The following is a 10,308-nucleotide window of genomic DNA, read 5'->3' on the forward strand; positions in this document are numbered from 1 at the left end:
TCTTTTAGGGCAAGTAGCTCTACCTGTTTTCCTCCAGGAACACCTTGGCTGCTTCTGGCCCTTGCTTGTTGAACATAAACTTGACCATCACCTTGTCAGGCTTTTGGGACTCTTCTCGCCTTTGCCCCACACCCACTGGATTGATGTGGGGGCAGTTGGCATCTCTCTATATCTCCCAGTCCGTGACCATGTTATGTCTTTGTATTTATTAGGCCTTCTTTTATGTTTTTCAATAAAGTTTTATATTTTTATCCATAAAGATCTTACATTTGTCTAACAAAATAAAAAAGATTTGCTGCTGTTATAAACGGCACCATCCCAATGTTTGTTGCCAATTGTCGTGCACAGAGGGTTTTGTTGTGATTTTTTTAAAAAAAGAAAGCTGAGAGATTTTATTTATTTTTAAATATTTTCCTTTTTAACTTTCTAAATATGGACGATTCCGACTGTCTGCAAAGCAGGAGACGGGAGCGTAAGGCACTGCGCGCCCCCATCCGAGTGTTGTGTGTGCGTGAGCAGCTTCTGCTCCCAGCCTCACTGGCCCTCACCCACCCCCCGGTCACTGTGAAGTCGTCCTGACGTCATTCCTCTCCTCCCCTCATGTTCGGGGGTGCCTCTAACAGGCGGTCCTGGGTGGAGCAGAGGTGACGTGCATGCTGCTGACTCGAAGTGCCTCGGAAGGGGGCCTGGCGACCACTTCAGAGCCAGCAGCCGTTGGAGACCTGTGCGGGACGGTCCTTGCCTGATGTGTGTGGGAGCAGCAGGTGGTGTTATCTCTGGCGACGAGGAGCCCTCTTGTTTTTTAAAAACATGTATTTTCTTCTCTTCTGGTGTGATAGATGCGAGAAGGCGTTTGTCATTTCCGTTGTTTGTGTAACGCGGTGACAGCAGTTCATTCCCCGCACTGTGCAGCTGCCTCCACTTCCCATCCCCAAAGGCTCCGCGTCCCCCAACGGGAACTGAGGGAGCCGTGGTGCTGCAGCGGGTCGGTGCTCAGCTGCCAGCCAAAAAGTCGGGGGTTCAAACCCATCCGTCACCACAGTACAAAGATGGGGCAGTCTGCTTCCGTAATGATTGGCAGCCTTGGAGACCCTGTGGGCAGTTCCACTCTGTCCTCTAGGGGCGCTGTGGGTCAGAATGGACTCCAGGCAGTGGGTGTGGGTTTTTGTGGAGGTAGAAACTTGGTTCTCTTCTGCAGTAACCCCCGTTCCTCTCGTGACCCTCTAATAGACTGTCTGCGTTTGCCTGTTCTGAGTGCTTGTTGGTGGGGTCATGCAGTGTCTGCCCTCTGTCCGGTGTATCTCACTCAGCATCGTGTCCTCAGGGCTCCCCTCATAGCCCACTTCTCTCTGTGTGAATCGTAGTCTGTTGTAGGTGACGATCCCGATGGCCACCATCTGTTGATGGGCACTTGGGCTCTTGGGCTTAGTGCTGTGGTGAGTATCGGGTCCACGTGTCTGTGCACGTCCTGCCTTCACGTCCTTTGGTAGAAACGTAAGTGGGGCATTGCTGGGCCACATGGGGACTCTGTGCTGGACTGTGGAGGGACAGGGGACTCCCTTCTGATGCATCCCACAAGCCGTCTTGTGCCCTAAAACATGGCCACAGATAGCACGTCTGCCATCGGCTTCTCACCAGCTCCATGGCTCCAAGTCCTGCAGTTGTTGGAGTCAAGATGCAAGGACGGCCTTGAGTCCTGTGTTGCGGTTGGCTGGTTTATCTCTTAAGTCTCCCCTACTCTCCAGGTTCCCTGCATCCTCATTTCTCCCTCTCTTGAAGTTACATGTTGAAAACACCGAGTTTGCTTGTGGGGTGTCAGTGATTTTTGTCTACCGGTTTTATGTCCAGCCAGTTTGCTAAACCCTTTTCATTAATTGCCACAGTTTTTCTGTAGATTCTTTGGAGTTTTCTGAATAGAGAATTTCATTGGTAACTTTTGTCTTTTCCGGTCCTTTTACCTTTTATTTCTCTCCCTGCTGTCCTGAGCCGGCTGGAACCTCTGTCACAGAGCTGAATGGAAGTGGTCGCTCCGTCTCTGTGAGCTGCTGGAGGGTGCAATTGTGCGTTTCTGGAACGTTTGGGAAGTTTGCTCTAAAACTGTCTGCGCCTGGTGTTTTCTTTGTGGGAAGACTTGACTACCAGCTCCGTTCCTCTGGTGGTCAACAGCTGTTCAAGTTCTCCATTTCTTCTTGAGTCAGCTTTGCTGCACTGCATTTTTCTGGAAGTGTGTCTGTTCATCTAAATGTCTGTATGTTCTTGTTGTTGGGTGCTGTCAAGTTGTCTCCGACTCATAGGAACCCTGTGCACAACAGAATGAAACCCTGCCTGGTCCGGCGCCAGCCCCACAACCCTTGCTACAGCTGCACCCATCATTGTAGCCCCGTGTCAGTCCATCTTGTTGAGGGCCTTCCCCTTTTTCACTGACCCTCCACTTTACCAAGTGTGACATCCTTCTCCAGGAAACGGGACCTACTGACAACATGATCAAAGTAGGTGAGACCAAGTCTGGCCATTCTCGCTTCCAAGGAGCATTCCGGCTGCACTTCCTCCAGGACAGATTTGTTAGATTGTTTTAGCAGTCCACGGTACTTTCAGCATTCTCTGCCAGCACCACAACTCAAAAGCAACGACTCTTCTTTGGTCTTCCTTATTCATTGTCCAGCTCTCACATGCATATGAGGAGATTGAAAACACCACGGCTTGGGGTGGTGTGTGCTGCAGTGTCTGTATGCGTCTGTAGGAACCAGCCTCGCGTTGTCAGGTGTGGCATGAAGGCAGGCTGCACGGTGGGTAGGAGCCCGCACTCGGAGACTGGGCTGCTTCCGTTCTGCTCCCTGGCTGCTCTGCTTACTGGCTGTGCCGCCCAGTCGCCTGACATGTGAGTGAGAAGAGACCTTCGTCGCTGGCTGTTGTGGCGATCACATGAGCCCACCCAGGGAGAGGGACTCGGATGTGCGGTGCCGGCTCGCGGTCAGGTCCGGAGCCCGCGTCAGCGCTGGTGGTGGGGGTGGTCCGTGATTCTGAATGGCAGCAGGGCCGGCCGCGTCCCCTTGGTTTCCCCGGTGCTCTGTGTTTCCGCCTCATTCCGTTCGTTTTCCACACCGTGCTGACACAGCCCAGAGCGGTTTTATAAGCGTTTGCCCGGCACTGGTTTGGCTTCTCGATCTTCTCCATCACACGCCGGTTTGGAACTCCATTCACTTCTCCTTGCACTTGGGTTATTTTCCTTCCCTCTTTTGAGTCAATGCTTTTCGTTGTCTTGCTCCCCGTTAGAGGCTTATCTCACTGATGCTCAGCTTCTGTTACTCCTGTGAAAGTGTTTAAGATGCGAAGTCACCACACAGTCACTGCTTTAGTTGAACGTCACACATTTAATAGGTACAATATTTGTGATCATTCCAAAGCGCTCTAATTTTCATTATGATTTCATTTTGGTACATGACGTAGTTACAAGTATATTTATAATTCCCAAACATACATGCTTTTTTCTGGTGGTTTTTGAAGAATCATTCCTACCTTGATTGCTTTGTTGTCAGAAAATGACCTATGGTCCTGACGGAGCCTGGTTCATGCTGGGGCTGCTTTAGGGCTGTGGGTGTGACTTGGTTCCCTGTCCCCTTACAGAGGAGGGCACAAACATGACCGTAACCTCGGCTGCACCCCCTAGGGGGTAGACTGCATTGGGGATATGAGATAAAACTGCAGAGAAGGGCCTCTTGGAAGCTTGTGAGCGGCCACATAAGGTGTAACTATCGGTCTCTCCCACTCTGAAGCAAGGAGTGAAAAAATCAAAGACGTATGGAAACATTAGTCTGAAGGACGAGTGGACCACACGAACCCCAGCTTCCACGACGTTGAGACAGAACTCGATGGCACCCAGTTCCCACTGCTGACGTTCTGAAAGGCATCACAGAGGAAGACCTTCGACAGAGTGGGAGAAAAATGCGGAGTGAAGCTCAAAATCTTAACAAGACCAGGCTTGCTGGTTGGTCTGATAGGGACAGGTGGGACCCCCAGGACTGGGCCCTTCGACACCCCTCCAGCCAGGAGCTGAACTCAGCCCCTGGCTCAGCTGTCAGCCGAACGAAGGCCAGGCCTGTGAGGTGGACAGTAACCTGAGGGAGGTCCACACTCCCTAAGACGATGTGCCCCAGGAGATGCAAGACCGCATTCCCAGGCATAAAGCCCAAGGGACAGGAAGGAGCCAGAAAGCACAGATGGCAGCAGGAAGCCCAGGGAGGAAGTGGGAAGAGAGCTGTTACATGGTTGGGATTGCAGTCAAGGTCGTGAAACAAAATGTGCATGAATTGTGGAGTGGAGAACTAAGCTCTGTAAACTTTCACCCAAATAATGAAAACAAACCAAAACAAACGGAAAACCCCCAACACACAGGAAGTCTCCAGCCCCCAAAACTCTGAGTCAAGTAGAACCAGGCCTCCCCAGAGAACAGGGAGGCCTCTCACCTGGGCTGACCTGACGGGTTGGGGGGAGGCGGCTGGATGGAGCCTTAGAGGCAGGTAAGAGTTGTGAAAGCCTCCAGGCGGTGGGCCCGGAAGAGACCCCCATTGGTGTTGCACTACTGAGTGCAGTAGCAGCCACTTTGACCAGAACTGTCAACTGCTAGCCTGCCAAGAAGCTGGCGGTTCAGTCCGACCCAGAGGCACCTTGGCAGACAGCCCTGGCGACGTGAGGAGTTCCGCTCTGCGCACATGGGTCGCGGCAAGTCGGAATCGACTCAGCAGCTGGTTTTACTGGTCGCTGCGGGCCAAGCGGTTTCCGTGGTGACCCTGGAGGCCCCATCGTGAGTTCGGTTCATGATCTCTCATTGTTAACAGGAAGCATCCCCAAGCTGCTGGCAGGTTGCGCCCTTCATGGGCCTTCAGTCAAGGGGAGGAGCCCCAGATCTCCGCCACCGTGGCCAAGCCTGTGAGCAGACAGATGGAGAGATGGCTCCCAGTCCCGTGAAAATACCAGCTGAGGCCACCCCAGCCCGGGATGGGGCAGAGGACGGTGAGGCCCAACGGGCACTGGGAATGGAGGGGTGGCTGTCCGTGCTCCCGGGAGCACCAGCCACGCCAGCGGCGGGAAGGCTGGCAGTGAGCCTGGGGACTCGGGAATGTTCTGTCTCATGGCCCAGCCGGGCCTCTCCTCCAACTCCCAGGAGGTAAGCAGAGCCCTGGAACTGACCGCAGCGTGATTTACGAGAGGTGACGTGGAGTCGTGTCTGTATCCAGCTCAGGGGAGTGGGTGAGCAGACCACAGGCAGGACGGAATTCGGACCCGGGGTCTGAGCAAGGTCCGGCCCTAAGGGCGTCGGCTGGCAGGTGCACACCTTTCTTGTCTTGAAGCCTCCTCAGTGATTTTAAAGGCACCTGTGCAGCAGGTGAAGGCAGCCGTGATAGAGGACGTGTTGGGAGGATGGTTGGTCATTGGCTTCCAAGCGAGGACAGACTTACATCAATTAAAGGGCAGACGAGAGCTGTCCTAAGTTGGACGTTCGTAACTCGGGGACTGCCTTCTGACGCAAGCCGCGTGAGCTGGGCTTGCCTGGTGCAGACGGTCGCCAGGTGGGTGAAGGAGGGAGTGGGTGAAGGAGTGGTTGCCAGGCCCCTGCAGTGCTTCACGGCCCTGCCCGGCTGGGCACGCTGTGCTCGGTGTTGGGGCTCTGCCCAGCCTGGGCACGGTGTGCCCAGTGTTGGGTGCTCTGTGCACACGCAGAGACACACTCGTCTTGGCACCTGTCTTGTCCTGTCCCTCCCTTGCCTCTAGGAGCTGGTGCTCGGGGGACAAGTGGTCAGCACCCCAGGAGCAGGGGCCAACCTGCTCAGCTGTGAGGGCCCAGGGACCTCTGTCTCAGCCTGTGGAGCCAGTAAGGGGCCAGTGCCGTGTGGGTGGCCCTGTCTGGAGCCAGGAGGGATGGTGGCCTGCCGGGACCTTGTTCACCCCAACACGTGTCCCTTCGTGCCCGTCATGCTGGCTGCCTCATCATCTCAGAAGGGCATAGGCTGAGCAGGACGCCGGCTCTCAGGCAGGGATATGAAACTGGCAGCTTTGGGACAAAGGGCTGCTCCAAAGAGCTGTCCTGTGGGGACCTTACAGAGACTGTCACCGGGGCCAGAAACTGTGTCTGTGTCGGCCCCCTCACCCCCCGCCACTGAAACCTGTCTTGGAAGCTGCCTGATGTCTCTGTTGGGAGGGACCTTGGAGAGGAGGTGTCATGCGGTCCACAGTCAGGCAAGGGGACAGTCTGTGACCCCCCGAGTACACGCCGCACCCCTTGAGCCGAAGGCCCTTGAACTGAAAGGCACATCTCAGCTCCAGACCAAGCACCAAACCAAAGCCACTGCTATTGAGTCAATTCCGACTCACAGTGACCCCCTTTGGGTTTCTGAGGGGCTAAATCTTTATGGAAGTAGACTGCCCAGTCTTCCTTCCATGGAGGGTTTGGTGGGTTTGAACCGTCAACCTTCTGATTAGCAGTCACATGCCTTAGGCAGATGTTAAATATCTTCATAAAGAAGGTCTTAGGATGATGGATTTCAGACGAAGGTGCCCAGAGACGTTGTCAGAGAAACAAGCATCATCAGAGTGGACGTGACGCGGAGTGTCCCTGGGCCGAACCTCGCGAGTGCCGTCTGGATGTGGGCAGGTCCATGTGCAGGGAGAGGGTTCTTTCCACTGCCGCTGTGGCACAGACCAGGCTTCTGCAAAACCCTGGAAAGCGTCCCACGCTTGGACGTGGTGGAAGTCCGGAATGGCGGTAAAGGTCTGCAGTCCTTGCTCTCTGCTCTTGCACTCTGTCACAGCAGTGCTAACCCATCTCCTGGTCCTCAGGCCACCGCCGGGGCCCTGCTGGGGCTCCTCACCTGGAAGGGATGACCTTTCATGGAGCTGAGCTCAGGAGAGGTGCCGAATGTCTGAATATCGGTGCTCCGTGTGAGCAGAGCCAAAGGAGGGGATGTTCTGGGGCCACAGCAGCCAGGGTGGGCTTCCTGGTAGAGGTTTCCTGCTCGTGGGATGAACCGCATGGGGCTGCGCACCACACTGTGGCCGGCGGGAGTAACCGTGGCTGTCCTTGCTGTCGTAGAGTGCGCTAAGTGTTGGAGGGAGTATGGAATCCGCCACTTCCCCTGCCCATCGCCAGAGCGCATCCCACAGGACCCCCACACGGGCAAGGACGGGGAAGGCCGCCTGGGGCCGGCAGTGGGCACGCCCAGAGGCCCACGGGCCTGGAAGCGAGGTATTTCCCCTCAGATGTGCTTGGGGTCCCAGGAAGGTCCCCCAGAGTTGCAGGAGGAACAGAAGCTGGGCTTCAGGTGGCAGGCCTTGGTGGCATTGAGCTCGGGGTACAGAGACTGACGTGGGGCCTGTGGCCACCCTGCACTGTGCAGAGGCTGGAGGGCAGCGGGGGTGGCATGATGACTGGGGCTGGGGGCGCTGAGGGTGCTGAGGGAGGAGGGAGGGATCAAGGGGGCTGCTCCCCGGAGCTGGGGTCTCCCTGCAGGCCTCTGCTGAGGGAGGTGAGGGGCCCTGAGACCGGGGCACTGGCTAAGGGAAGACTGGGCCAGAGCAGCTGTCCTGACCGCCTCTCCCCACACATGGCTCAGACATGACCTGTCTGCCAGGCCCTTAGTGGTGGGGACCAGCCCTTTCCCATGGTTGATGGGGGAGCTGGCCCCTGGCCTCGCAGACCCTTCAGGGGTGCATTGTAAGGGGCACCACCAAGGTGGCCTGGTCCCCACCTTCAGAAGGGCACGGTCTGAGGGGTGGGCAGTCAGAGGGACCCTGCCTGGGACTGTGTCGGGAGCTGGAGAGGAGGGTTGTGGGTCAACAGAGGGGCTCTGTGACATGTGGGGGCGAGGTCAGCGCTGTCAGGGGCTTCCCGGTCCAGGCAGGGGATGGGCTGCATCCCCAGACAGTGTGCGTATGGCGCCCTCTGGAGGCGCGGGGTCCTGCACAGACGTGGCTGGCCTAGCCCGAGGCTGGGGCCTGGCGGACCACACATCTTGGCCCCTTTGCCTCCGTGGGTGCAGTTGTGGTCTCTGCTGGGGGATGAGGATGCGGTGGCACCCAGCCGGGCCGAGGCGTGGACGGTGGCGGGCGGGAGGGCCGGGAGGGCCAGGAGGGCAGCGGCATCCTGAAACAAGCTGCACAGAGTGCCGGACGACACCAGAGCAGCCGCCGCCCTGCCGGCCCGGGACCTTCAACACCTGCCCTTCGGTGCCGTTCCAGGGCCAGGAGTCACGTCTGAAGGCAGCTGGACACCTGAGCCCACTGCGGCTGCCGGGCCCCTGGGCCGCATGGCAGGGCCCAGCGCGGCCCGGGCCAAGAAGAGGAAGCCCAACTTCTGCCCGCAGGAGACGGAGGTGCTGGTGGCCAAGGTCAGCAAGCACCACCAGCTGCTGTTCGGCTCGGGGCTGCGCAAGGCCGAGCCGGCTCGCAAGTACCGCGTGTGGGGCCGCATCCTGCAGGCCGTGAACGCGCTGGGCTACTGCCGCCGCGACGTCGTCGACCTCAAGCACAAGTGGCGGGACCTGCGGGCTGTGGTGCGGCGCAAGCTGAGTGAGCTGCGTGGGGCGGCGCCCGGGCCCGGCGCCGGCAAGCCCCAGGCCCTGACCCTCACGCCCGTGGAGCAGGTGGTGGCCGAGACCTTCTCCTGTCAGGCCCTGGCCCCCGAGGGCTGCGGCCTGGAGCCGACCAGAGGTGAGTTCCTGCCAGCTCAGCCCGCGGGGCCACCCTGCTCCTGGCCTCTGACACTGGGCCCTGTTTGCATCTCATTGCGGGCTGCCTGCCCCTCCTCCTCCACAGAGACCTTTCCTTCCTCCTCCTCCCTCCTCCCTCTTCTGTCCTCCCTTCTCCTCCCTCCTCCCCTCTTCCCTCCTCCCTCCTCCCTCCTCCTCTCCCCCCACAAGGCCTTCTTCCTCCTCTTTCTCCTCCTTCCCCATCTCCTCTTCCTCTCTCCTCTTCCTCGTCTTCGCCATCACCATCAGCATCCACACCGTTTTTCCCCATTCATCTCTTTCTCAGTGATCTGCCCACCCACCCGTCCATCCTTGCACTTGGCAGACATCCTTACCGAGGGGACTTCCCACTTAGCTCCTGCCTTAGCCCTGGTCCTTCTCCGTCTCAGAGCTGAGAGCCAAGCTCACAGTGATGAGTGAGAGGTGCCCTGCGGTCCCAGGGCCAGCCTCGGGACTGTGGGGTGGATGGTGCAGCCCAGCGTGCACACGCCGCTGCAAGGCCGGCTTCGCAGACGGTGCTCCAGGGTGGGCTCTCCTCGCTCACACTCTGCCCTCCTGTCGGTCCGTTCTGGCCTCTCCCCAGAAGCTGCTCATGGTGACTTGACCTGTGGCCTGGGTCTCAGCCTGTGGTGCCCAGTGATGGTTTAACTCCCAGAAGTGACCTCACAGCAGGCTGGGCGCCCCGGGAGGCCGAGGTGGGCAGCCTGAAACTTGGGAGGAGGGGCCTGGCCCAGGGCCGTCTGGGCAGAGCCTCTCCCCAGGCCGTCTGCCCAGGAGAACATCTTGGCCGGGCTCGGACTTCTCCACGGAAGGCTTCGTGCTAGGCCACGGTCTGGGGGTTCAGGGTGCAGGCAGTGCTGGCCCATGCTCCCAGCAGCAGCCCCCATCACCCTGCTGAGCTGCTCTGAGATCACGGTGCCCCTCTCCCTACGCTGTGCTCCGCCCGTGGGAGGATGGGTCCCGCTCTGCCAAGGAGCTGCCCAGGCCTGTGTCGCCGTCTGGGGTGGGGGTGGCTAGAGCACAGTGCAGCAGGTCAGGCCGAGACCCCCTCTCCCCCAGGATGTCGTCTTGGCCCTGACCCTGTGCCGGAGCCTGGGGTCAGGAGGATGGAGGCCCACCCTGCTGGACACGGTGGAGCTGGTGGGGCCTGGACGTCCGGCCGCCAGGTACCCAGGCCCCCACTGGAGCATGCTGGAATGAGGCAGACGTGCAGCGGAGCCTGGTGGGGCCCTCGTGGCAGGAGCATGCTGGGCTGGCCCCCCAGTGCAGCAGGGAGGGGTCTCCACGTAACAGCCCCTTTCAGCAGCCCCCTTCTCGGCGGGGCCTGGAGAAGGGCATCGTCTAAAGCGTGCCCTGTGCACAGGAGTGAACCCTGTCTTCACCCCAGCCCCCCGTTCTGCTCTGTGCTCTGTGGGGATGGCTGGTTCATTCTTACAGCTGCGCATGTCAAGATGGTCAGACAGCACTGTCGGGGCTGTGACTGCCTAGGTGGCAGTGGGGGGAGGGCACTGTCGTCACGGAGCCGTGGCCATGCCCGAGTGACGATGGTGCAGACAGCAGTGTTGTC

The 10,308-nt window shown here is 58.6% G+C and overlaps 1 protein-coding gene across 1 annotated transcript in view; it reads left to right on the forward strand.

The window, feature by feature from the left end:
- The first annotated feature begins 7,017 nt into the window (after positions 1–7,017).
- Positions 7,018–10,308, forward strand: part of TSNARE1 (t-SNARE domain containing 1) — a 70,153-nt gene continuing 66,862 nt past the window's right edge. The window contains exons 1-2 of the mRNA XM_042780907.1: positions 7,018–7,240; positions 8,233–8,703. Of these exons, the coding sequence (XP_042636841.1) occupies positions 7,018–7,240; positions 8,233–8,703 (694 nt within the window). The remainder of the gene's footprint in view (positions 7,241–8,232; positions 8,704–10,308) is intronic.

Source organism: Orycteropus afer, unplaced genomic scaffold (assembly GCF_000298275.1).
Source record: "Orycteropus afer afer isolate SDZICR_OR568_19922 unplaced genomic scaffold, OryAfe1.0 scaffold00069, whole genome shotgun sequence".
Taxonomy (NCBI): domain Eukaryota; kingdom Metazoa; phylum Chordata; class Mammalia; order Tubulidentata; family Orycteropodidae; genus Orycteropus; species Orycteropus afer.